Raw genomic sequence first — 27842 nt, forward strand, 5'->3', positions numbered from 1 at the left:
AGGGAGGAAAACACAAAGGTACATCCACCCCAGCTTGGTCAAGAAGGTAATCACTTCAGTGAGCTACCCTCCTGTCTCTGCAATAAAGGCTTTGGTTTTGATCAAATGACATTGATGGGGTTTTATTGAATTTTAATATTCCCCAGGGCCCCAGCAAGGGTTTGCTGCCTTTGCTTAAAAAAAAGGAAGCACCATTTAGCCACTGATCATTGCTGACCAGCAAGAAGGACATCAGCTGAAAGCCACTCACCAGCTTTGCAATGTCATTCACATCATCTGTCACTGGATTCCCGCAGGAACTCTGGGCTTTGACAAGAGGATTCAGCAGGAGGAGTTGAAGACAAAAGCAAGCGATAATCCAAGTCTGGTGAGTGAAAGAGGAACAAAAAGGCACAGGGAAATAAGTAAATAAAGGAATAAACAAGCAAACAGAACCCCCAAGAAAGCCAGCCCCAAATCTCCAAACAAGAGACTGTGGGGATGTTACCCAGAAACCAAGTGCAGATGCAACAATCCTCCTTCATCTCTCAGGAGGGCAACTTCATAGAATCAAGAAGGCTGGAAAAGACCTCAGAGATCATCAAGTCCAACCTATCACACCACACCTCATGACTAACTAAACCATGGCTCCAAGTGCCACATCCAATCCCTTTTTGAGCACCTCCAGGCACAGTGACTCCACCACCTCCCTGGGCAGCACATTCCAATGGCCAATCTCTCTTGCTGGGAAGAATTTCTTCCTAACATCCAGCCTGAACCTCCCCTGGCACAGCTTGAGACTGTGTCCTCTTGTTCTGGTGCTGGGTGCCTGGGAGAAGAGACCAACCCCCACCTGGCTACAACCTCCCTTCAGGGAGTTGGAGAGAGCAAGAAGGTCTCCCCTGAGCCTCCTCTTCTCCAGGCTAAGCAACCCCAGCTCCCTCAGCCTCTCCTCACAGGGTTGTGCTCCAGACTCCTCCCCAGCCTCACTGCTCTCCTCTGGACATGTTCAGTGTCTCAATGTCCTTCTTAAATTGAGGGGTCCAGAACTGGACACAGTACTGGAGGTGTGGCCTAACCAGTGCTGAGTACAGGACAGAATGACCTCCATGTCACCATGGGATCACCTTCATTGCAAGGATCCACAGAAGTGCACTCAATTGATCTTTTCTGGGAGCAAATGCATTTAGAGTACTAATGAGAAAGTTGGTAGTGAGCCATCAGATGACTCGTGCAGGATCCTGCTGAGGTGAGCTCCTGCACAATGTACAGGTGCCAAACAAGAGAAGAAGATGAACCTGGCAATACTCCAGCAGCAGCATGAATCATAGGATGGTTTGGGATGGAAGGGACCTCAAAGATCATCCAGTTCCAGCCCCCATACCGTGGGCAGGGACACCTCCCACCAGCCCAGGTTGTTCAAGGTTTCATCCAGCCTGGCCTTGAACACCTCCAGGGATGAGACATCCACAGCCTCCCTGGGCAACCTGTGCCAGTGTCTCACCACCCTCACTGTCAAAGAATTTCATCCTCATCTCCAGTCTAAATCTGCTCTCCTCAAGCTTCAATCCATTCCCTCTCATCCTGTCACTCCCAGCCCTTGTCAAAAGTCCCCCCCCGCCCAGCTCTCCTGTAGCTCCTTCAGGTAGTGGAAGGCTGCTCTAAGGTCTCCCTGGAGCCTTCTCTCCTCCAGGCTGAACAGCCCCAGCTCTCCCAGCCTGTCCCCATAGCGGAGGTTCTCCAGCCCTCTGATCATCCTCGTGGCCTCCTCTGGACTCTCTCCAGCAGCTCCATGTCCTTCTTATGCTGGGGGGCACCAGAACTGGTTGTGGTGCTCCTGCTGGTGTCTCACAGAAGCAGAGCAGAGGGGCAGCATCACTTCTCTTATCCTGCTGGTCACACTTTGGATGCAGCTTAGCACACAGCTGCCTCCTGGGCTGCCAGGGACCATTGCTGGCTCCTGGGGAATTTGTCATCAATTGATGCCCCCAAGCCCTTCTCCTCCAGAGTGCTCTCAATCCACTCCCCACCCAGCCTGGACTGGTGCTTGTGTATAGCTAATGAAAGACCTGCTGTTCACCTGAGAAAGGATTTGATAAGCCTGTGCCTCTAGGAGACAAAACTACCCCAGCCCACAGCAAGATAAAAGGAGCAACTTCATCACCCACAGCCACTGCATTTGGCTACTCCAACTGCAGGCTAAACCACGGCTGGGACTCTGCCCAAACTCTGAAATCTCAAGCCACAATACAATCCATCTTCTCTAAGCGACACGTCCTGGCTTCTCAGGAGCAGCAGCTTGGCTTTGGCACTACACCACCCCCCACCCTCCTAAATCCTATTAGGAAGAGCAAAGCAATGTGCTCAGAGAGGCTTGGGAGCCCCAGCCAGCAGAGCAGCAGATAACTAGCTGAGATGCACCTGGGTGTCTCCTTGGCTACACCGCCTGAACTTCTTCCTCGCCTTCTGTTGTTCCTTGTGCTTCGCCGGGTTCCCACAGAGCCCTCTGCCAACTCTAAGCTGCAGATCCTTCATTTCCAGAATGCTAAAGCATTTAAGTTATGGATAATCAAAAGTTGCCTCGGGTGGTGAAGCTTCCTGTGCCAGCTGACTGAAGCTGTCAGCAGGAGCCGATGATGCTGTACATTTACTGCAAGTATGGCATTTGTCTGTGCAGGCTCCTGAGCCTCCACGAGGGCAGGACCGAGACCAGGATTTGCTTTTGCACGAACCCCATCTGATGCTTCTCAGCTCTGTCTGTTCCTTCTGACAGGCAGAGAGCTCCTGTCTCCAGCCTTGCCTTCAAGCACTATGTAACCTTTCCCTTTAAGACCGAAACAGACCAAACAACAGACTCAGAGAGACATAGAATGGGTTGGGTTGGGAAAGACCTTAAAGATCATCCAGTTCCAACCCCCCTGCCATGGGCAGGGACACCTCCCACCAGCCCAGGTTGCTCAAGGTCTCATCCAACCTGGTTTTGATCACCTCCAAGGAGGGGGCATCCAGAAACTCCCTGAACAACCTGTTCCAGTGTCTCACCACCCTCACTGTCAAAAATGTTTTCCTCATCTCCAGTCCAAATCTGCCATCTTCCAGCTTCAATCTTTTTCCCACTCCTTGAAAAAAAGTCCCTCCCCAGCTCTCCTGGAGCCCTTTCAGGTACTGGAAGGCTGCTCTAAGGCCTCCCTAGAGCCTTCTCTTCTCCAGGGTGAACAACCCAAGATAAAGCTCTCTAGGAAAAGAGAGAGAGACAGTCACAGAGGTGGAAGGGTAAGTATCACGACAGGAACCCAGAGGGGTTAATAAAGCATGAGGACAAGGATCACTTGGGAGCTACATCAACTTGATGGAACAGTGCCAGGTGCTCTACCTGCATCTGTTAAATAACAAGTCAATCTCTCTCTTGCAGCTTACATCTCTCCAATCTTTGTGGATCTCACATCTCAGATGAAACTGGTCATTTTCTTTCTTAGGATGTGCTTCCTGACTCTCTTAGGTAGACCCAGTGTGGAGTGCTGCTGGAAAGACAACCCAGCCCCCTCCCCCCTGCCTCCTGCACTTGCCCTGGTGAGATGGTTCCACCAGCTGTACCAGGCAGACAACTCCCATTTCTGACTCCCTTAGCCATTTTTGCAGGCAGAGCAACCTCCTGATAGTGGCAACTGAGAGAGCAGAAATGCTCCATTACAGATGGGACATGGCAGGACTGGCAGAGACCGCACTTGGCTTTCCCTAACCTGTAACAAGGTGAGGATGGAATTCATAGGATCATAGAACCATGGAACTGTTGAGGATGGAAGAGACCTTTGAGATCACCAATTCCAGCTGCTCATCCAGAGTCACAGCCCCACCACTGCTGCTGAGCCACATCCCTCAGCACCACATCCATGCATCTTCTAAATCCCTCCAGGGATGGTGACTCCACCACCTCCCTAGGCAGCCTGGGACAGTGCCAGAGAACCCTTGCTGGGAAGGAACTTTTCCTAATATTCAACCTGAACCTCCCCTGGCACAACCTGAGACCTCTTCTTCTTGTCCTGTCACTTGTTGCATGTGAGAAGAGACCAACCCCCACCCAGCTCCTACCTCCTTTCAGGGAGTTGTAGAGAGCAGTGAGGTCTCCTGGCAGCCTCCTCTTCTCCAGACTAAGCAACCCCAGATCCCACAGCCCTTCCTCAGCCTGTGGTGTACCTTCAGACACCACAGGCCCCTGGGGTGATGAGTAGACTCCCCCAGAAGGAAAGAATAAGAATATCCTAAGCAAAGTCTGCAGGCTGAGAATGCCTCCTGCTCTGACATTGCTGGCATTTAGAAAGATTTCTGATTTTTCTATTTGTACAAATGATCACTGAGATAATTATCCATGTCAGGAACTTAGTCTTGCAGTTATGAGTCACCATCCCTGGAGGTGTTCAAAGAACACGTGGACGTGGCACTGCAGAGCATGGCTCAGTTGTCATGGCAGTGCCGGCTTGAAGGGTGGACTGGATGATCTTAGAGGTCTCTTCCAACCTCCATGATTCCAGGATTCCATGAATTCAGGCTCTGCAGAGATGGGACAAAGATGCTGCCAGTCTCTGAAAAGGCCTTTCAGTGCTCCTTGAAGGGCTAACAGTTCAAAAACACTAAGAAGTGGCTTGAAGTGGTCAGAGAAACAAACATCTTCCTTTCCCAACACAGGCTACTCAAGGCCAGGGACCTCGAGTTAACAAACGGCTTCCTCACTGCAATTTTGGCAACAAAGCTGTGAGAAAAAAAGGTGAGACAAGTTGTTGATGACAACCAGCTCCCAACTGAGCTTCCAGGAAGGAATAAACCCAGTAGTTCCACCTTCAAACAGGACACAGGAGGTTATACTTGCTGGGATGTTTCCCTGATGTTTTCTTTGGAGACGGAGTCAGTTCCTTACTGAGTTCCTCAGCAGAGAATCAGAGAATTGTTTCAGTTGTAAAAGGCCTCTAAGATCATCCAGTCCAACCATCAACCCAACACCACCATGGCCATTAAACCATGTCCCAAAGTACCATGGCCACAGGTTTCCTCAGCACCTCCAGGGAAGGTGAGAGGAGGCTGAGGGGTGACCTCATTGCTTTCTACAACTCCCTGAGAGGAGGTTTCAGTGAGGTGGGGGTTGGTCTCTTCTCCCTAGTATCAGATGATAGGACAAGAGGAAATGGCCTGAAATTGTGCCAGGGGAGAGTTAGGTTGGAGATGAGGAAGAATTTCTTTGCTGCAAGAGCGGTCGGTCAGGGATTGGCAGAGGCTGCCCAGGGAGGTGGTGGAGGCCCCATCCCTGGAGGTGTTCAGGAAACCTGTGGCCATGGCACTTGGGGACACGGTGTAGTGGCCATGGTGGTGTTGGGTTGATGGCTGGACTTGATGGCCTTAGAGGTCTTTTCCAACTCAAACAGTTCTGGGATTCTATGAGCAGTATGTAAAGGAAGATGGAATTTGTTCTCTGACCTGTGTCACTGTCACAGGATGATGTCTGTTCAGTCTCCTCAGCTCACTTGAGTAACACTGATAAAAGGAGCAGAACACTTCCATAAGCCCAGGACTCTGGTGCCACCTTAGCAATTCTGATCCTTCTGGATCTAAAACACAACAGGCTGTGGATGCCCCCTCCCTGGAGGTGTTCAAGGCCAGGTTGGATGAGGTCTTGAGCACCCTGGGCTGGTGGGAGGTGTCCCTGCCCATGGCAGGGGGGTTGGAATTGAATGATCTTGAAGGTCTCTTCCAACTAAAACCCTTCACTGAACAAAGGCTACTCACAATGAGGCTTAAAATCACCACAAGCTTTCTAACCATGGAAATCAACAAGAAACACTTCCCCCTCCCTTTATACATTTAAAATCAGCCTTTTTTCCCCCTTAACTGCTGTTAGAACCCAATGCTTTGCAAATTTGGAGATGATTTGAGCTCTTCCTTGCTTATTTGTTCCCTGTGTCATCCAACAGGAACTGAAGCTCTGCACAAATCCTGCTCGTTCCAACACGCCTATTATCCAAAATCTTTTAATTATTTGCACTTACCAAATATTTATATTGCAGATGCCTGCAGGCACATTGTGTATAAGGACTGCCTAGATCAAAGGGCCAAGCTATTTTTGTGCAACTCTAACTAATGGCCAAACCTGCTGTTTGTGCAAAACTCGCAGAGGCTGAATTAAAAGCGAGGACAGAACAAAAGGGAACCTCAACCAAAAAGCTTTATATAAATAGAGATTCCAGTTTTAACACTTTCCTCAGCAGCAAGGGAAGGACTCAGCCCACATTTCCATACATAATTAACTAACCCCAAAGAGGCTTTTTTCAAAGCTGGCGACGGGATTTAATCACACATCAGCTGCTGGGATTAAACGGAAGGCAGAGAGATAGCAGACAGGAGGGGATCTGGGTAGCAAAGAGTCTCTTCTGCTGTTGGGCTCAAAAAAGATATTGTAGAGGTTGTGTTAAGGGATGGAATCAAACTGTGGACATAGAGAGGAATCATAGAATTGTTGGGTTGGAAAAGACCTCTGAGATCATCAAGTCCAACCATCAGTCCAACACCACCATGGCCACTAAACCATGGCCCAAATGCCATGGCCACACATTTCTCACGAAAAGGTTCCCAGGCCAGAAACTTACTTTACTGGCAACTCACTGCAGGAGCTGCCTGGTGGTAGGCAAGGCTATGCAGAAAGAGATAAGATCATAGAATCACAGAATCATTTTAGGTTGAAAAACACCTTCAAGGTCATCAATTCATGAAACCTCCTCTGCCAAGTCCACCACTGAACTCAAGCACCACATCGACCTGGCTTTAAACAGCTCCAGGGATGGGGACTCCACCACCTTCCCGGGCAGCCTCTGCCAATCCCTGACCACTCTTGCAGCAAAGACATTTTTCCTCATCTCCAACCTAACCCTCCCCTGGCACAACTTCAGGCCATCAAATTGCTTTTATATTCTGAAATCTCTTTAATACTGAATATTTAAGTTGTGGATGCACATGAAAAGGTTCTCAGGCCAGAAACTTTCTTTACTGGCAACTCATTGAAGGGGCTGCCTGGTGGTAGGAGAGGCTATGAAGAAAGTGAGAACATCACAGAATCATTTAGGTTGGGAAAGACCTCCAAAATCATCGAGTCCAACCATTAACCCTCTTCTACCAAGCCCACCACTAAGCCATATCCTCAAACACCACATCTACCTGGCTTTTAAACACCTCCAGGGCTGGTAGCTCCATCACCACCCTGGGCAGCCTGTTCCAGTGCCTGACCACTCTTCCAGCAAAGCAATTGTTCTTCATTTTCAACTTAAACCACAGCTGGCATGGCTTCAGGCCCTTAAATTGGCTTTGGATTCTGAAATCTGCATATTTAAGCTGCTTTTGTGGAAGGGGGAAAATATATATATATATATATATAAAAGTCATTAGACTGGAAAGCATAATTCAAATGAAAGATTTCAAGCAGACACTTGCAGTCATCCTGCAAATGATTTTAATGAGTGCTTAGAAGCCAAAATCTATCATTTCAGCTATCAGCATTTTTTGAGGGCTTAAGCAGTGATTCAGTGTGTTGAGGACGTGCTCTCAGCTGTTAAACCAACAACATTCTCGTCTGTGGTCTTCATGTGCACCCTGAAGTGTTGACACAGGCTGCTGAGTGAGCGCTTCAGCATCTTTTTCACACTCTGCTATCACAGGCAGATATGTTCATCAATGCTCAGCTCATTCCTGAAGGGGAAAGCAGCAAGGGGAATACCACACCCATCAGCAAGCCAAACGCTGGAAAGTCAGGACACTCCCAAATAGCTCAGGAAGTTCAACAAAGTCCTGAATCCCAGGCACAAAGCCAAGCTTGGACAAGGTCTGGCTTGAGAGCAGTCCTGGAGGAGAAGGGCTTGGGGGTGTCAGTTGATGACAAACTCCCCAGGAGCCAGCAATGGTCCCTGGCAGCCCAGCAGGCAGCTGTGTGCTGAGCTGCAGCCAGAGCAGGGAGAGCAGCAGCACAGGGAGGGGATTCTGCCCCTCAGACCCCACCTGCAGCACTGCCTCTGGTTCTGGTGCCCCAACACAAGGGCCTGGAGCTGTTGGAGCAGGCTCAAAGGAGGCCATGATGATGATCAGAGTTCTGGAGAACCTTCTTTATGGGGACTCTCTGAGAGACTTGGAGCTATTCAGCCTGGAGAATGCTCCAGGGAGACCTCAAAGCAGCCTTCCAGTACCTGAAAGGGACTGCAGGGTTGCTGAGGAGGGACTTTTTACAAGGGCTTGTAGTGATAGGATGATGGGGAATGACTTTGAGCTGGGAGAGGGAAGATTTAGACTGAAGATCAGGAAGGAATTCTTTCCAGTGAGGGTGGTGAGACACTGGAACAGGTTGCCCAGGGAGGCTGTGGATGCCTCCTCCCTAGAGGTGTTCAAGGCCAGGCTGGTGGGAGGTGTCCCTGCCCATGGCAGGGGGGTTGGAACTGGATGATCTTTGAGGTCCCTTCCAACCCAAACCATTCTATGATCTGTCTCATACTGGGTCTAATCCTAAAGAGGGGAAAATCACACACACACAAAGGACAAACAATAAGCCATAACAAACTCAGGAAGCACAGGGAAGGCAGAATGGGTTCTTCATTATAAACCTCCTTGCATTCAAATCATATTAGCCATGGAATTGTTTTCAGCCCAGTTTCTCGAAGCAAGTCATCCAATTAACCACAGCTCCAAGCCACAGCTCCAGCAGGGCTTAGCTAACAATGTGGGACAGCATTCACCCTGGGCCAGGCTTCCCAAAGTTATTTTTCAACTGCTCCTAATCCTGAGGTAGGAAAACACCTCTCAACATCGGCTCCTGGGGCAGGGCTTGCATGCTGCTCCTCTGAGGCACAGCTTGTGAACTCCTGCCACAGACAACATGGCTTGGGCACTCGTGGAGAGCTAAATTAATGCTCAGACTTAAGCCTTAAAGCAGTGCAACAACACTCCCCACAATGGAAAATAGCAAGAAAAATATTTCTTGCCTTTTCTTTTCTTTTCAAATCACAAAGCATCCAGAAACATAAGAGCAAAACAATTCCTTCACATGTCCGCTAATCTGTTTAGCTGTTAGCTGTGATAGAGGTAATGGCCCCTCTGCTTGGCACTGGTGAGGCCACATCTTGAGTACTGGGCTCTCTTTTGGGGCCCCCTCACTCTGAGGAGGACATTGAGGGGCAGAGAGAGGTCCAGAGTAGGGCAACAAAGCTGGGGAAGGGCCTTGACCACAAGTCTTATGAGGAGTGGCTGAGGGAACTGGGGTTGGATAGTCTCGAGAAGAGGAGGCTGAAGGGAGACCTCGTTGCTCTCCACAGCTCCCTGCAAGGAGGTTGGAGTGAGGTGGGGGTTGGGATCTTCTCACATGCAGCAAGGACAAGATGAAATGTCCTCAAGTTCATAAGTTCATAGAATGGGTTGGGTTGGAAGAGACCTCAAAGCTCATCCAGTTCCAACCCCCTGCCATGGGCAGGGACACCTCACACCAGCCCAAGTTGCTCAAGTCCTCATCCAGCCTGGCCTTGAACACCTCCAGGGAGGGGACATCCACAACCTCCCTGGGCAACCTGTTCCAATGTCTCTCCACCCTCACTGGAAAGAATCTCTTCCTAATCTCCAGTCTAAATCTGCCCTCTTCCAGCTCAAAGCCATTGCTCCTCATCCTTTCACTGAAATCTCTTGTAAAAAGTTGAAGCAAGGGAGGTTCAAGTTGGGTGTCAGGAAAAATTTCCTCCCAGGAAGGGTTCTCAGGCACTGGAACAGGCTGCCCAGGGTGCTGGTGGAGTCTCCATCCCCAGAGGTGTTTAAAGGGCATGTGGATGTGGTGCTGAGGGATGTGGTTTAGTGGCAGTGGCTTAGCAGCAGTGGTGGGGCTGTGAGCTCTGGGTGAGTGGTTGGGACTTGATTAGAAAGGTCTCTTCCAACATCAACGGTTCCGTGGTTCTATGCAGGCCACTCTCTTTAGAGTCAGTTTTGGAGTGCTTTAGATGTAGAATCAGAAAGCCAAAGAATATTTTGGCTTGGCAAAGACCTCCAAGATCATTAAATTCAACCATCAGCCCATCACCACCAAGGCAAATAAACCAGGTCCCAGATGTCATGGCCACACATTTCTTGAACACCTCTTTTTTTCCCCTGGTTTTTGGTGTTTGGTTTTTTTTTCTTCTGAGACAGACACATTTAAGATCCATGGTCTCACAGGGCTGAGAAGATTATGAATCACACCACTCTTTCCCACCATCCAGATCCTGGGAAAACTAGGAAGCTGCTTTAGACTCGATGCCAACTTAATTTGATGCAACCTCAGGCTAATTGCTATCATCCCCTACCCCTTACAGCTCTCCTTGACAGCAGCAGGAGCAGCAGGAGCAGCAGGCTGCCCCAGCCAACCTCCTGCTGCTGCTGCTGCACTCAGCAAGGTGCAACTGAACCCCTGCTGCTGGGTTTGGGTTGTGTGCTTCAGGTGGAACCAAGATGGACATGATAAGCAAGGAGAAGTGTAAGTTGCTGTTGAGTTTGCCTTGCAAATCCATGCAGGCCAGGTATTTTGTAATCCCATGCAGTCAACTAACCAACCTTCAATGCTTCAATGCTTCAATGCCTTCAATGCTTCAATGAATGCATTTCTTTTTCACCCCTGCCAGGACACCCCTGTAAAGGATTTCTGTTCCAAACCACGTTGTTGGTTTTGGCTCTTCAAAAATGTTATCTGTCCCATAATACATTTTTGCCCACTGTTGAATCCCACTTGGCAATCAGGGCTTCAAGCAGTTTCCATGCATCTTAAATCAGGCCTGGATGACAGCCAGCTTGTTTAGCTCTCAAACACTGGGGAAGTGAAGTTACCAAGAGACAGGTAATTATCCAAGTTGCCTCTGGAGCTTCTGTTAACAGCACCCAAATAAATATTGACTGAGCATCATCCATCAGGGGGCCTACTAGCTCTGCAAAGAACCAGCACTTGGAATGGACCAAAAAGGTTTCAGTTGGAAGAAAGGTGTGCAGTTCTTGCTGGTAAATACAGCTTCATTTGCTTCTAACTGAGTTGGTCTGGCAAAGGTAATGCTGGGGGTTGGGGGGGGGGGGAACTTCAACCCACCACAGAAGGTTAAAAAAATTAACAAAACCCCCCAAGCCAACAATACATTTTGAAAGAGATCTTCCTGTTAAATCACAAACACAGAGCCAGAGAATTCTTTGAGTTGCAAAATACCTCTAAGGTGGAGTCCAATCACCAACCCAACACCACCATGGCCATCAAACCATGTCCCCAAGTGCCATGGCCGCAGGTTTCTTGAACACCCCCAGGCATGGGGACTCCACCACCTCCCTGGGCAGCCTGTGCCAAGCCCTGACCACTCTTGCAGCAAAGACATTTCTCCTCATCTCCAATCTAACCCTCCCCAGGCACAATTTCAGGTCAATTCTTCTCCCTCTATAATCTGACACTAGGGAAAAGAGACCAGCCCCCACCTCACTGCAGTCTCCTTTCAGGGAGCTGTAAAGAGCAATGAGGTCTCCCTCAGCCTCCTCTTCTCCACACTGAACACCCCCAGTTCCCTCAGCTGCTCCTCCCCAGTCCTGTTCTCCAGACCCTTCCCCAGCTTTGGTGCCCTTCTCTGGACACATTGCAACTCCTCAATGTCCTTCTTGGAGTGAGTGACACAGTGGTCATGGTGCTTGGGTTGTGCTCCATGATCTTCAAGGTCATTTTTCAATGTTATGACTCTATCATTCTTGACCATCTCCAGGGATGGTGACTTACAGACTAGGACAACCTCTGCACAGACATTTTCTTTATCCTACATTAGAGTGATCAAGACCAATATGGACTTAGAATTGTTAGGGTTGGAAGGGACCTTAAGGCTCAGCCAGTTCCAACCCCCCTGCCATGGCCAGGGACACCTCACACTACAGCAGGTTGCTCACAGCCACCTCCAGCCTGGCTGCAAAAACCTCCAGGGATGAGGCTTCCACCACCTCCCTGGGCAACCTGTGCCAGGCTCTCACCACTTCTTCTGTTCATGGGGACACTGAGATCCAAAAGGCCTCCACTGCCAAAGCAGGAAGGAGCAGAAGACCAGACCTTGGTGGGCTCAACACAACAACCTCCCATTAACTCAGAAACTCCAGAGGGAGGAAGATTTGCTTTGCTTTGGGGCTTTTGGTTTGGTTTTTCTTTTGCTTTTTTGGTTTTCATTATTTTTTCTTTTTGTTGGCTTTGTTTTTCTTGAAGTGTGTTGGGTTGTTGGTTTTTTTTGCGGGGGGAGAAGTTTTTTTGATTCCTTTTTTATTATGTTCTGTATTTTTTTTCTCCCCTCCTCCTGGTGACTTCCAGAAGCAATTTTTTCCAGCAGCAACCCAAAGGCATTTTTTCAGCAATTGGAAAGAGGAAGGCAAAACTAGAGAGAGCAGATTATCTCAGCAGGGAGGACAAGATTCTCACATTGTATGGAGGTGGGTGATTTGGCTCCCCCAGGGAATGAAAAGCCATTCTCTTAAGGCAAAGCCTTAATTAAAGATTGCTTTCAAAGATCTGTTTCAGATGTCCTGCTTGTTTGCCAAGTTTGTGCAAAAAAAGAGAGTAATACTATATAATTAATGAATTAAACAATCCACTGTCCTGAATATTCTCTTGATTTACCATGAAAGTGCAGCCAGAGCCACCCTTTCTTCATATGAAACCTTCAAGCACCAGTGAGAGAAATGGAATAAGAGCTGTTAGAGAAATTCTGTCCTGAATCTTCAGTTCTTAACACAAAGGACTTGGAATTTGGGGTGGGAGAACTATAAAAGTGATAAAATCATAGAATCAGCAAGGTTGGAAAAGACCTCAGAGGTCATCAAGTCCAACCTATTACCTACCACCTAACACCTCCTGACAACTAAACCATGGCTCCAAGTGCCACCTCCAAGCCTTTTTTGACTCCACCACCTCCCTGGGCAGCACATTCCAATGGCCAATCTCTCTTGCTGGGAAGAACTTTCTCCTCACCTCCAGACTAAACCTTTCCTGGCACAGCTTGAGACTGTGTCCTCTTGTTCTGGTGCTGGTTGCCTGGGAGAAGAGACCAACCCCCACCTGGCTACAACCTCCCTTCAGGGAGTTGGAGAGAGCAAGAAGGTCTCCCCTGAGCCTCCTCTTCTCCAGGCTAAGCAACCCCAGCTCCCTCAGCCTCTCCTCCCAGGGCTGTGCTCCAGACCCCTCCCCAGCTTTGTTGCCCTTCTCTGGACACCTTCCAGCATCTCAATGTCCTTCTTAAATTGAGGAGCCCAGAACTGGACACAAAATGTAAATTGAAAGCCCCAAGAAGGACAGCAAACAGACCAAGTAATTTGATAACCTGGCATTGAATGAAATTCATGGGCATGGTGAAAATGTTTCATTTCTCTCTCTTATGAGGAAAGCCTGAGAGAATTGGAGTTTTTTAGCCTGAAGAGAGAAGACTGAGGAAGAGGGGATCTCATCAATGCTGATCAAGGCCGCGTGTCAGAAGGATGGGACCAGGCTTTTTCCAGTAGTGCCCAGTGACAGGACATGGGGTAATGGGCACAAACCTGAACATCACAAGTTCCATCTAACCACAACCAGGAACTTCTTTAAGGATGGCAGGGCACTGGAACAGGCTGCCCTTACTGCCATCTACAACTATCTGAAGGGAAGTTGTAGCCAAGTGGGGGTTGGTCTCTTCTCCCAGGCAAGCAGCACCAGAACAAGAGGACACAGTCTCAAGCTGTGCCAGGGAAGGTTTAGTCTGGAGGTGAGGAGAAAGTTCTTCCCAGCAAGAGAGATTGGCCATTGGAATGTGCTGCCCAGGGAGGTGGTGGAGTCACCATCACTGGAGGTGTTTAGGAAGAGACTGGATGAGGCACTTGGTGCCATGGTTTAGTTGATGAGATGGTGTTGGGTGAGAGGTTGGATTCAATGATCTCAAAGGTCTTTTCCAGCCTGGTTAGTTCTGCATTCTGTACCCTATCTGCCAGGGAGGTGGTGGAGTCACCAACCCTGGATGTGTTGAACAGTGGTTTGGATGTGGTGCTTGAGGATATGGTTTAGGGGTGAACTTTGAAGGGTAGGGTTAATGGTTGGACTTGGTGATCCTGAGGGTCATTTCCAACCTGAATGGTTCTGTGATTCTGTGAGAAGTGGAGGAGTCCCCATCCCTGGAGGTGATCAAGAAACCTGTGGCCATGGCACTTGGGGACATGGTTTGATGGCCATGGTGGGGTTGGGTTGATGGTTGGACTCAGTGATCTTAGAAGCCTCTTTCAATTGAAACAACTCTCTGATTCTATGGAAAGGATAATTGCTGAACACAGAGTACAGCTGGGTGTCGGTGCAGTCAAGATTGTTTCATCCACCTACATAATCATGATACATCCTTACAATTACAGGCTTAGATGTGATTAACCAGTACTGTTTGGACCTCTTGGGTATGCCAACACCAGTATAAGCCTTGAGAACACTGAGGGGTGCTAGGTTTTCACACCCTTATTACAATATCTATCACGAGACTATTCATGTTCTGACGTTCCACAGCTGCTGCCTTCACTGGTCTTCAAGAGCACTCACAGCAAGGTGAGGAACAGAGGTTACATAAATTGTATGGTTTGCATCATGATAAAGGTCATAGAAGCGTAGAATCAGAGAATGGCTCAGGTAGGGAGGGATCTTAGAGATCATTTACTCCAATCCCCCTGCCAAGAGCAGGGACACCTCTCAAATAGACTCAGATGCTCAAAGCCTCATCCAACCTGGCCTTGAACACCCCCATGAAGGAGGCATCCCCAGCCTCCCTGGGCAGCCTGTGCCAGTGTTTCACCTCTCTCATACTGAAGAACTTCTTCCTAAGATCCAGTCTCAACCTGCTTTCCCTCAGCTTCAAACCATTCCCCTTTGTCCTGTCTCCAGACACCCTCAGGAAAAGTCCCTCTGCAGCTTTCCTGTAGCATCCTTCCAGGTACTGGAAGGCAGCTCTAAGCCCCGCATTCCCCCAAGACTCTTCTTCTCCAGGCTGAACACCCCCAGCTCCCTGAGCCTGTCCTCATAGCAGAGCTGCTCCAGCCCTTGGATCATGGAATTGATCTCTAGCAACTCTCCTCAGTCCCTCTGCTATTGTGCAGATGTCTCTGGGTTGTTCTACCTGGAGAAGAGAAGGCTCTGGAGAGACTGTAGAGTGGCCTTCCAGTATCTGAAGGGTGCTGAAGGAGAGCTGGGGAGGGATTTTTAAACAACGGCTTGCAGTGACAGGATGAGAGGGAATGGATTGAAGCTTGAGGAGGGCAGACTGAGACTGGACATGAGGAAGAAATTCTTTGACAGTGAGGGTGGTGAGACGCTGGAACAGGTTGCACAGGGAGGCTGTGGATGTCTGCTCCCTGGAGGTGTTCAAGGCCAGGCTGGATGAGGTTTTGGGCAACCTGTGCTGGTGGGAGGTGTCCCTGTCCAGGGCAGGGGGTTGGAACTGGATGATCTTTGAGGTCCCTTCCAAACCAAACCATTCAATGACTCTATGAAAACAAACAAAGCAAATCCCTTTCCCTTACCTTTACTCAGATCACAAACTGTCTTTTCTTTCCCTTTACCATCTATAGTCTGCTGGTTTCACAGACTCTCAGCTCCAGCAGCTGTCAATAGAGGGTGACCCTACCTCTTCCTGAGCATTGTGGTGGCTCTCACAATGGATGCAGGGAGTGCTTCTGAAGGGAGGGGAGCAAACAAACCTCACATCAACAGTTTAATCTTGCCACTTTCAAACGGCACAGGCTCCTCCTCGTTTAGTCAGAGCAGCTTCTGCCTTTGATAAGTAACAGCTGACATGAAAGGTATTCCCAACTTACCCAAAAGCCAGTTTCTCTGGAGCTATGCCAAGCAGGAGCACCTGAATCAACTTAAAAAGGCTTGGAACAGGAAATTTAACAATGCACCAGGACTGAGAAGTTTTCACTTTGATCTGCCCCCCCCCCCCCCCCCCCCCCCCCCAAACCCCAGTTCCTAACTTTAATTATGATGTAACATCTACTTTTCCCCCTCCCTCCTTTTCCTCTCTTGCAACATGCTGGTAAGGAAAAGTAATGTCGTGTTTTATGAGAAACCAACAAAGCCAAACCAAGCAGACATTCAGCCAAGCCTGTGGTCAAAGGTTTCAGTACTGATGAAAGAAAGGGATTCTGCTTTTCAGCTGCTTGAAATCTTGGATCTGGTGGGACATACTTAATGGATATCTTGAGTTTCCTTCCCTGATCAGTAGTGACACCTTGAATTCTGAACATAAGCCATAAAAGCTATGCTCATTCTTGCACACCACAGAAGATACTCTTATGACCACTATCCTTCCTAAACCTACATAATTATCTTGGAACATGTTAGCAGAGCTGAAAAGCCCTCACAGAATTGTTTTGGAGTTGTAAAAGGCCTCTGAGGTTGAGTCCAGCCATCAGCCCAACACCACCAAGGCCATCAAACCAGGTGCCATGGCCACACATTCCTAGAACCCCTCCAGGGATGGGGACTCCACCACCTCCCTGGGCAGCCTCTGCCAATCCCTGACCACTCTTGCAGCAAAGAAATTGTTCCTTATCCCCAACCTAACCCTCCCCTGGCACAGTTTCAGGCCATTTCCTCTCCTTCTATCATCTGATCCTAGGGAGAAGAGCCCAAGCCCCACCTCACTGCAACCTCCTTTCATGGAGCTGTAGAGAGCAATGAGGTCTCCCTCAGCCTCCTCTTCACACTAAACACCCTGGAGGGTTTTTTGTTGGTTTTTGTTGGGGGGGAGAAGCTTTTCTGATTCCTTTTTTAATTATTTTCTTCATCTTTTTCCCCTCCTCCTGGTGACTTCCAAAAGCAGACCCCAGAGGTCTTCAGGAAGAGGCTGGATGGGGTGCTTGGTGCCATGGTTTAGTTGATTAGATGGTGTTGGGTGATAGGTTGGACTGGATCATCTCAAAGGTCTTTACCAACCTGGTTAGTTCTATTCCATTCCATTCCATTCCATTCCATTCCATTCCATTCCATTCCATTCCATTCCATTCCATTCCATTCCATTCCTTCCTATTCTGTTCCATCCTATTCTGTTCCTTCCTATTCAGTACTTGGAATTCCAGCTTGCTGGCTTAAATGGCTTCATGCCTGCCCAGTGCTGAGGTTGTATTACAAGCACTCTGCCATGTTTGGAAGATTACTTTTTAATTTGATAGGCCATTTACCTGCAAGCAAGGCATGTGAAATGAGTCTCATCCATCATCTGGTTGGACTCAATGTTCTTAGAGGTCTTTTTTTCAACCCAAGCCAATTCTAGGATTCTAGCACTTTGGACAAATATTATTTTCACACACTCATGCAGAGCCATTCTTAACGTATTCTGATAAATGTAGGGTTGCTTTCTTCTTTCACAGGTCATTACCTCAAAGCTGGATTGTTCACTTTGGGTTTTGAGTATGTATTAGGAAGGGATAGGATTCAAATTGTGTAGGTAATAAAATGCTAAGCATTTTTTGGTTTGGAAGTAAAATCAGTGAGTAGGGTATTGAAGGCAGGACCTGGATACAAGTTGTGGGATTTCTTTTCTCAATCAGACAATTCACAGGTTCATAGAATGGCTTGGGCTGGAAGGGACCTTAAAAATCATCCAGTTCTAATCCCCCTGCCATGGGCAGGGACACCTCCCACCAGCCCAGGTTGTTCAAAGCCTCATCCAGCCTGGCCCTGAACACCTCCAGGGAGAGGACAGCCACAAGCTCCCTGTGCAACCTGTTCCAGTATCTCCCCACCCTCACTGCAAATCATTTCTTCCTCATCTCCAGTCTAGATCTCCCCTCTTCCAGTTTCAATCCATTCCCTCTCATCCTATCACTCCCAGCCCTTCTCAAAAGTCCCTCCTCAGCTCTTCTGTAACCCCCTTCAGGTACTGGAAGGCTGGCCTAAAGTCTCCCTGAAGCCTTCTCCAGGCTGGACAGCTCAAACTCTCTCAGCCTGTCCCTATAGGAGGGGTTCACAGATTCACAGAATTGTCTGGGTTGGAAGGGACCTTCAAGATTATCCAGTTCCAACCCCCCTGCCATGTACCAGGATGAGCTCCACCAGCCCAGGTTGCTCAAGACCTCATCCAACCTGGCTTTGAACATCTCCAGGGGCAGGACATCCACGACCTCCATGGGGCAACCTGTTGCAGTGCCTCCCCGCCCTCACTGGAAAGCATTTCTTCCTCATCTCCAGTGTAAATCTCCCCTCCACAAGCATCAGTGGCTGCAGCTGTCCAACATGCTAACTCTGCACCAGGTTTGGGGAGTTCTAACCACTCATACTCCCATGCTAAAGCAAACTTCTTCCAGTAGCAATGCCTGGGCTGTCATTACTCTCCCATGCAATTGGAGTTCAGCTACAGCCTCTATTTCAAAGTGTTTTCCTCCTCTCAGAGCTACAGGCTGGATTGTTACAGATGGTGATTTTGGCAGATGGTTGTACATGCAACTGAGTTTATAATTAGGCCAAATCTGACTTGTGCAATTAAGGCAAGGAAGATTTGGAAAACAAGAAGTGTCAGCTCAGTGCATAATCAGACTGGTGGCCACAGAAAACCGAAGGCACCTGAGCACTCACCCTCACAGAATGTGTTGCCTAGATGAAGAGGACTTCCTCGGGGCATGAATTAGAAGCTAAGCAAACTTGAGTGGAAACTGGAAGTATCCATGGCCTTTTACCTACTTCAATGTATAATCCTTTCTTATTCAGTTGAGATTAATGAGACTGTCTGAAGCAATCTAACAGCTCCCCTCTGCTCAGAGAGGGCTCTCAGTGTCTCCTTCCCTCCCTCTGACATTCATCTGACCCTTCTGTAAGTCACTAAATTCACAGACAGTGCCTGGCCAGTTCAGCTCTGAGACAGCAAACTAATCCCTGGGGAATGAGTGGAGGAGGAGAACAGATCTGCAAGGATGACAAGATTAGGACTGCTCCTTTCAGTGGAAGTGACCTCTTGGGTTGACTCTAGCATATACCAAGCTCCATTTCAAGCTATACTACACCTAAGGTCAAAGCCCTCTCTGAACTGGCACTTCTGTGTGAAGGTAGCATTGCCTCTTTTAGCATCTCCTGACTTTCTGTGGTGTGAAATATTTCACAGAATCACAGAATGCTTTGGGTTGGAAGAGACCTTTAAAGCTCATCTAGTCTAACCACCCTGCAGTCAGCCAGGACATCTTCAACTAGATCAGGTTGCTCAGAGCCCATCCAACCTGATCTGGAATGTTTCCAGAGATGGGGCATCTATGATCCCTCTGGGTGATCCAGGCCAGTGTCTCACTACCCTCAGCGTAAGAAATTCCCTCTTTCTCTCTGGTCCAAACCTCCCCTCTTTTAATTTAAAAGCATCACCCCTTGTCCTGCCACAACAGGCCCTGCTAGGAAGATTGTCCCCACAAAGTTCAGGCTAAGGTGAGCTCCAATTGCTGCAGAGTTGGCAGTGAAGTAAATCCTCAACAGTTCCTTTCATGGGAGTTGGCTTCTCTGCTAAGAGAAGCTGCACTTGGTTCATGTTTGTATTATACTTCTCATCACACTTCTGAGTCAGAGTTTGAACAACTCCTTGGTCAAAGCTTCTCACAGAATCACAGGACTTGGAAGGGACCTCCAAAGGTCATCCAGTCCAATCTCTTCTGCTGCAAGCAGGAGAATCCTCAACCAGACCAGGTTGCCCCAGGGCCCAGTCAAAACTATTCCACCACCCTTGCAATGAAAGGAGCATGTAATGATGTAGTCCACTCATATCTAAAGACAGTAAGGGCTGCTCAGTTATGGCTTGATTGCTCCAGTGGTGTCTAATAACACAAAGCTTTGTATATATTGCACAAGTTTCCCAGATACCAAAGGTAAGGACTTCTGGGACACAGAATCATACAATGGTAGGGCTTGGAAGGGACCTCTGGAGATCATCCTGTCCAATTCCCCTGCCAAAAGCAGGATCACCTAGGGCAGATTCACACTGGAGATTAGGAAGAAATTCTTTCCAGCAAGGGTGGTGAGACACTGGCACAGGTTGCCCAGGGAGGCTGTGGATGCCTCCTCCCTGGAGGTGTTCAAGGCCAGGTTGGATGAGGTCTTGAGCAACCTGGGCCGTGGGAGGTGTCCCTGCCCATGGCAGGGGGAATTAGAACTGGATGATCTTTACAGTTCCTTCCAACCCAAGCCACTCTGTGATTCTGTGATTCAGCAGAGATGAAGCTTAGGCTATGTGGAAGAAAACAGGATGGTGACAGAGATGCCTTCAGTATTTTGGCTGCCAGAAGTGCTGGAGCTCTCTCGTCAGAGGCGATGATGCTTAAAGGCAACCAAGGCGAGGAAGGGAGCACCAAAAACTGAGGGGAGCACATTCCATTTTCTGTCTGAATGGGGAAAGGTGAGAGGAAACTGAAGGATGAAAAGAAAAGAATTCCTTTGTAGATGTGATGATACAAAAAAAAACCAAGGCAGAATTCTTGGTCCCAGATAGGAAGGGAGAAGAAAATCTTCCCCATCCATGGCAGAAGAAATTGGGTAGGGGAATATGAGCACCACCTTGCTTGGGCATGGAGGCTGATTTTTAACTGGATTTAGCACTCACTTGCCCACCTTTACATTGTTAAAGGAACAAACACTGAAGCAATTTGGCAGAACAGCTTGAACCAAACGATGGTTATGGCCAGAACTTTTAAAGCCATGGATTTAGAGAATGCATGGCAAATCTTAGGGCAGGTTCCCTGCTAGGGATTATCCCACAGGAGATCAAAGCAGCTTCACTGCCAGGATTTAAACTTACACTTTGCAAACAGAGGTTCACATTGCCTTGCAAAGAAAAGCAATGCACCCCAGAATCCTTGGGACTGGTGGCAAACAGATTCTGGTGATTCTGGCCGTGAGAGCAGAAATGCAACCTGCATGTTGCACAAACACATTAATTTTGGGGGGAAACAAAGCAGCAATTGTGAATATTTGAGAGATTTTTTTGTTCCCCCCCTCCCTTGATAAAACAATCACCAAAAAAAAAACCAGCTCTGTTTGTTCAGGAACATACTTTTTAAACCAAACCAGAGAGGGTGCCAAGCAGTCTTACACAAGGCTTTCTCAAGTCATTTGGCTGATTAACATTCCCATTCCTGCCTGCTGCAAAGTTGGAAGAGAAAGAAAGAAATGAATCAAAACCAAATCTCCATCAGCAGTAAATTTGCTGACGACACCAAGCTGGGGGCAGGAGTTGATCTGCTGGAGGGTAGAGAGGCTCTGCAGAGGGACCTTGACAGGCTGTACAGATGGGCAGAGTCCAAGGGCATGAGATTGAACACATCCAAGTGCCAGGTTCTACACATTGGCCACAACAACCCCGTGCAGTGTTACAGGCTGGGGTCAGGGTAGCTGGAGAGCGGCCAGGCAGAAAGGGACCTGGGGGTAGTGGTTGATAGTAGGCTGAACAGGAGCCATCAGTGTGTACAGGTGGCCAAGAAGCCAATGGCATCCTGGCCTGCATCAGGAACAGTGTGGCTAGCAGGAGCAGGGAAGTCATTCTGCCCTGTGCTCAGCACTGGTCAGGCCACACCTGGAGTCCTGTGTCCAGTTCTGGGCCCCTCAGTTTAGGAAAGATGTTGTGATGTTGGAAGGTGTCCAGAGAAGGGAAACCAAGCTGGGGAGGGGTTTGGAGCACAGCCCTGTGAGGAGAGGCTGAGGGAGCTGGGGCTGCTTAGCCTGGAGAAGAGGAGGCTCAGGGGAGACCTTCTTGCTGCCTACAACTACCTGAGGGGAGGTTGTAGCCAGGTGGGGGTTGATCTCTTCTCCCAGGCAACCTGTGACAGAACAAGGGGACTCAGTCTCAAGCTGGGCCAGGGGAAGTTCAGGCTGGAGGTGAGGAAGAAAATCTTCCCAACAAGAGAGATTGGCCATTGGGATGTGCTGCCCAGGGAGGTGTTGGAGTCACCATCAGTGGAGGTGTTTAAGAAGAGCTTGGATGAGGCACTTGGTGCCATGGTTTAGTTGATCAGATGGTATTGGGTGAGAGGTTGGACTTGATGATCTCAAAGTCTTTTCCAGCCTGGTTAACTCTGTATTCTGTCACTAACATTCAGATTCTCTTATCAGTTTCAAACATAATATTGTCTGCTTGCCATTGAATGCAAAAGACTCAGATTCTGCTGAGTTCACTGAACAGCAAGCAAATGGAGGCTGGAAATTAGAGGGCTGGGACTTAGGGCTTCTTTACACCGAATCATTTGCATGCTTTAATTTCACCCTCCCTAAATTTCTAAGCTCTTCTTTTCATTTAGGGAATCATTTTGCATATATGCAGCATATTAAATACATCATGGCCTGACTCCTCACTGCTTTGCTTCAGTCCCTTAATTCAGTCAGACCACACAAGTCAGCACCTTGATATCCTACTCCCAATTACGAAATCTCCAGAAAGAGAAAGGTTTTTGTTTGTTGGTTTGCTTGGATCAACATCAAACAGAGGAACAAATTTCCCTACACACTTTAAAACCTCCACCTTCACAGGCACTGTCCTGAACTGCACACTTTGAAATCACAGAAATATTCAGGTTGGAAAGGACCCTCAGGAGCACCCAGTCCAACCCAGAACCCTGCTCTGCAGAATCACAGAGACATTCAGGTTGGAAAGGACCCTCAGGAGCACCCAGTCCAACCCAGAACCCTGCTCTGCAGAATCACAGAGACATTCAGGTTGGAAAGGACCCTCAGGATCACCCAGTCCAACCCAGAACCCTGCTCTGCAGAATCACAGAGACATTCAGGTTGGAAAGGACCCTCAGGAGCACCCAGTCCAACCCAGAACCCTACTCCGCAAGGCTCACCCCTAAACCATAGCCCCAAGCACCACATCCAAACCACCTTTAAACACATCCAGGCTTGGTGACTCTACCTGGGCAGCCCAAATAATGAGGTTTGTACCTCAATGTAGAAAATTCAGTATGTAGATAGGTTTTTTTGGGGTTTTTTGGGTCAGTATTTAGACATCTTAAGTTTTATTGGGTTTTGTTTCTTTTTACCCCGGAGCAGCTCTTACAAAAAGAGTTCCTGCATCATTTACAGAGTTTATTTTCTGTCCTAAGCAGAAGTAGATTATCAGGACATGAACAGCTTAAGATTTTACAGTCTGACTTATAATGCCCAAATTATTATTATTGTTGTTATTATTATTAACACTATTAACATTATTATTAACATTATTAACATTGTCATTAACATTATTAACACGATGGGGTTTTATTATTATGTTTTATTATTATTATTATCATTATGTTTTATGATTTATTTCTTTATTTCCCCCTCCAATATAATGAGAGGTCCTCTGTTATTAAACAGACCAAAGAATTCACCCAATGATGATGCATCATCATCCTGCAGACATAAATGGAAGACCCCCCCCAGGGAGCTGGTGGGATCACCATCCCTGGAAAGTGTTTTAAGTCTGGATGTGGCACTTAGTGCCATGGTTTAGTTGATCAGATGGTGTTGGGTGATAGGCTGGACTTGATGATCTCAGAGGTCTTTTCCAACCTGGTTAATTCTGTGGTTCTGGATGATTCTGGGACATGTGTTGGGTCTGCTGCTACCAAGCAAGCACAAGGTAGCAAGGAAAAAATGAGGTTTTTCTTCCTATTTCCAAATTCATGCTAAAAGGTCTCTACACCTGTCATCAGAAAATCATCTATTCCATTCCATTCCATTCCATTCCATTCCATTCCATTCCATTCCACTTGACAGGGTGCTTGGTTGCATGGTTTAGTTGGTTGGGTGGTGTTAGATGATAGGTTGGACACGATGATCTTGAAGGTCTCTTCCAACCTATTCTATTCTATTCTATTCTATTCTATTCTATTCTATTCTATTCTATTCTATTCATAAGGAAACACTTGAGCATATTAAGCTCTTCCTTCAAAAGGGGGGAAAAAAGGAACTATTTAGACATTAGAATAAAGTCCCAAGGGAGGTGGTGGATTTCCCTACATTGAACAGTCTCAAGGCCCAGCTTGGCAGGGTGCTGGGCCAGCTCATTTAAACTAAAATACTACCCTGAAAGGTTGGGCCAGATGACCCTTGAGGTCCCTTCCAACCTGGGATTCTATGAATTTCTGAATAAATTTGAGCATGTGAAGGTAGCCCTTAAAAATAGAGGAATTATTTTGACTTGTCACTGTGAAGCTCAAAATCCTGCAAAGCAAAAGCTGTAAACCCTTTGACATGAAGGGTTTAAGCTTGTCCTGTATAGAACCCTGAGAAGCCTTTACTCCAAGGAGGTTCCATTGTGCTGTCCTCTGCCTCCCTTCTTTCATGAGAGAGGCTCTGCAGAGAGACCTGGACAGGCTGGACAGATGGGCAGAATCCAACGGCATGAGATTTAACACATCCAAATGCCGGGTTCTGCACATTGGCCACAACAACCCCATGCAGTGCTACAGGCTGGGGTCAGAGTGGCTAGAGAGCAGCCAGGCAGAGAGGGATCTGGGGGTGCTGGTTGATGGTAGGCTTAACATGAGCCTGCAGTGTGCCCAGGCAGCCAAGAGGGCCAATGGCATCCTGGCCTGCATCAAGAACAGTGTGGCCAGCAGGAGCAGGGAGGTCATTCTGCCCCTGTACACTGCACTGGTTAGGCCACACCTCGAGTACTGTGTCCAGTTCTGGGCCCCTCAGTTTAGGAAGGATGTTGACTTGCTGGAACGAGTCCAGAGAAGAGCAACAAAGTTGGTGAGGGGTTTGGAACACAAGCCCTATGAGGAGAGGCTGAGGGAGCTGGGGCTGCTTAGCCTGGAGAAGAGGAGACTTAGGGGTGACCTTATCACTCTCTACAACTACCTGAAGGGAGGTTGTAGACAGGCTGATGATGGTCTCTTCTCCCAGGCACCCAGTACCAGAACAAGAGGACACAGTCTCAGGCTGCGCCAGGGGAGGTTCAGGTTGGATGTTAGGAAGAAGTTCTATACAGAAAGAGTGATTGCGCTATGGAATGGGTTGCCCGGGGAGGTGGTGGAGTCGCCGTCATTGAAGGTGTTCAGAAGGAGACTTGACGGGGTGCTTGGTGCCATGGGTTAGCTGTTTGGGTGGGTTGGATTGGTTGATGGGTTGGACACGATGATCTTGAAGGTCTCTTCCAACCTGGTTTGGTTTATTCTAATAAAGGTTTATTCTAATGACAAAGCGTGGTGCAAACTTGCACTTGTGTTACTCATTCACAGGCTGAATGGTTTGGGTTGGAAGAGACCTGGAAGATCATCTAGTTCCAACCCCTCTGATATTGATAGGGACATGCTTCACTAGCCCAGGTTGCTCATGGCCTCATCCAACCTGGCTTTGAACACCTCCAGGAAGGGGGCATCCATGACCTCCCTGGGCAACCTGTTCCAGTGTCTCCCCAGCCTCACTGTCTCTACTGTCAAGGAAATACACACCCTTGGCAGGTGTTTCTGTACATATGGTTCAATGGGGTAAGATACTTGGATTCCCTCCTAACTTTCATTAGTTGTGCTGTTCATTTAGGGGGAAAAAGGACACTGGCAAACTCTCAGCACAGGAGATCCTACCTCCATCAAGCAGAGAGACCCAACCAAAGCAAATGCAGATTGTGGGTCCTATCATACAAAAAAGGAATAGAGTGGAATGGAATGGAATGGAATGGAATGGAATGGAATGGAATGGAATGGAATGGAATGGAATGGAATGGAGTGGAATGGAGTGGAATGGAACAGAACTAACCAGGTTGGAAAAGACTTCGAGATGATCCAGTCCAACCTATCACCCAACACCATCTAATCAACTAAACCATGGCACCAGGTGCCTCATCGAGGCTCTTCCTAAACACCTCCAGTGATGGTGACTCCACCACATGCTCTGCATGTATTCCTAAAGCTGTATGTAAGGTGCTTCTAAAACTTCTTCAGGTCCTTCTGAAGATGAGATGGGAGACCAGACTGGATGACTTCTCGACTGGAATGGTTCTCAAGCACTGGAAGAGGCTCCCCAGTGGAGTGGTTGGATCCCCATCCCCGGAGGTGTTTGCATGACGCGGAGATGTGGTGCTGGCGGCCACGGTTTGGCACCAGACTGGGTGGAGCTGGAGAATGGTTGGACTTGATCTTCAAGGTCTTTTCCACCCTGAATGATTCTGTTATTCTGTGAGACACTTATCCTTGGCCTTAGCTGTCAGCCAACTGATGGCCCTGGAGCTGATGGCAATGGAACAAAAGAAAGGCAGAAGACCAGCTGAGGAAGATAGTGGGTGAGGTGAGGATGTGTTGTCACTGAGCCACTTAAAGTGATTACACCAAAGTCAGGCTCAGTCACATGGGGTGCCCATGCCTGGAAATACACCAAGGTGCATGAGCACACAGGACTGGCAGACTGACGCTTTCAGGCTCTGATCTGCAGATGTCTCCACCTTTCTGAATGGAGCTTCAGAGGTTGGCATGATCAGGAATCTGTGAATTTGGAGTTGTAGTCTGACACACAGGACCCTCCCCTACACTCTTAATTCATCTGTCAGCCATGTCAAGATTAAAGAAATAAACCTAGCAGCTCAGTTACCTTGGTCTTAAATGATGATCTAGGAGAGTTCAACTCTTAATCCACACAGATCCAGTTCAGATTTGGAGCAACACTGAAGCTGCACTTCAGATTCAGAGTCTGCACTCAGTTTTATTCTCTCTTTCCTTCCCTCTGGCACAATGCATAATTACTTACACAAAGTAGAACAGCTTCAGCAAGACAGACTGGATGGTCAAATCCTTCCTTGGAGACTTAAGTTCCTACCCAAGAAAAGATGTGAACCTGTGTGTCTCTCACCACTCCAACAAGCATGCTCGGGAAAATTCTTCTAGATTAGCTTTTTTTTCTGTCTGGATTCAATCCAGGTTGCTCACAAAGCCAGAGTTGATTTCTGTAGGCTATACTACTCATCCTCTTCTGACAGCCCAGCCTAAACCTGCAGGTTTTGCAGAACACCAGGTGAAGCTGAAGTGTGCACCCCACCTCTGCCAGGGCCCCAAGGCTGCCAGCTCACAGCCTTCCCAGCTCTGCTGTCCAAAATCAGGGAGAAGTGGGTGAAGGCAGAGGAGTACTCAGCCTGCCTTCTAGCAGCTCTTCCCTGGGACACCAAGAAATACCATGTGGATGGCTTTTATAAGCAGGGGCCAAGTCACAGATGGGACAAGAAGAATCACTTCAGGTTTGGGCTAAACATGACCTTGAGGGCTATTCCTGAATCTGGTCTTCTCACGGAATCACTATGGTGGTGGGAAAAGACCTTTACGATCTAATGGAAGGTGCCCCCCTTATGGCAGCAGGGTTGGAAGTAGATGACCTTTGAGGTCCATTCCAAACCAAACCGTTTTATTGTTCTATGATCATCATGCCCAATCCTTACCTAACTCTACCAGGGCCACTACTATGCCATATCCATATGCAGTACTCTCCATTCAATTGGGATTTGCAGCAAAAACAAAGAACCCAATGTTGCAGTCCCTGCATGGTTAAAAGTGCACTGAGACAGCAGTGAAGGTCTGGGGCTAGCAGGTATAGGAGAGGTGGATCTACAGATGACCTGCTCAAGAGAGCCTGACAGGAGCCATGACCACTGCCACTGGCTGCACAAGAAGGTCCTACACTTGTCCCTCCTCAGCCTCAGTTCTCACTTCTAGCACCAGTTCTAAGCACTTCCATAGATGCAAAGAATAGTTTGAGTTGGAAGAGACCCTAAAGATCATCCAGTTCCAACCCCCCTGCCACTGGCAGAGAACCTCCCACCAGCCCAAGTTGCTCAAGTCCTCATCCAACCTGGCCTTGAAAAGGGAGGGGACATCCACAACCC

At 48.2% G+C, this 27842-nt stretch overlaps 1 protein-coding gene across 2 annotated transcripts in view; it reads right to left on the reverse strand.

Annotated features, from left to right (window-relative positions):
* KITLG (KIT ligand) overlaps positions 1-27842 on the reverse strand; it is a 67577-nt gene that overhangs the window by 30795 nt on the left and 8940 nt on the right. For both annotated transcript variants that reach the window (XM_068142806.1, XM_068142805.1), the window contains exon 2: positions 251-364. In XM_068142806.1, the coding sequence (XP_067998907.1) occupies positions 251-364 (114 nt within the window). The remainder of the gene's footprint in view (positions 1-250; positions 365-27842) is intronic.

The sequence above is a fragment of the Melanerpes formicivorus genome, unplaced genomic scaffold, assembly GCF_026170545.1.
Source record: "Melanerpes formicivorus ecotype bairdi unplaced genomic scaffold, bMelFor1.0.p_v2 SCAF_8, whole genome shotgun sequence".
Lineage (NCBI taxonomy): Eukaryota > Metazoa > Chordata > Aves > Piciformes > Picidae > Melanerpes > Melanerpes formicivorus.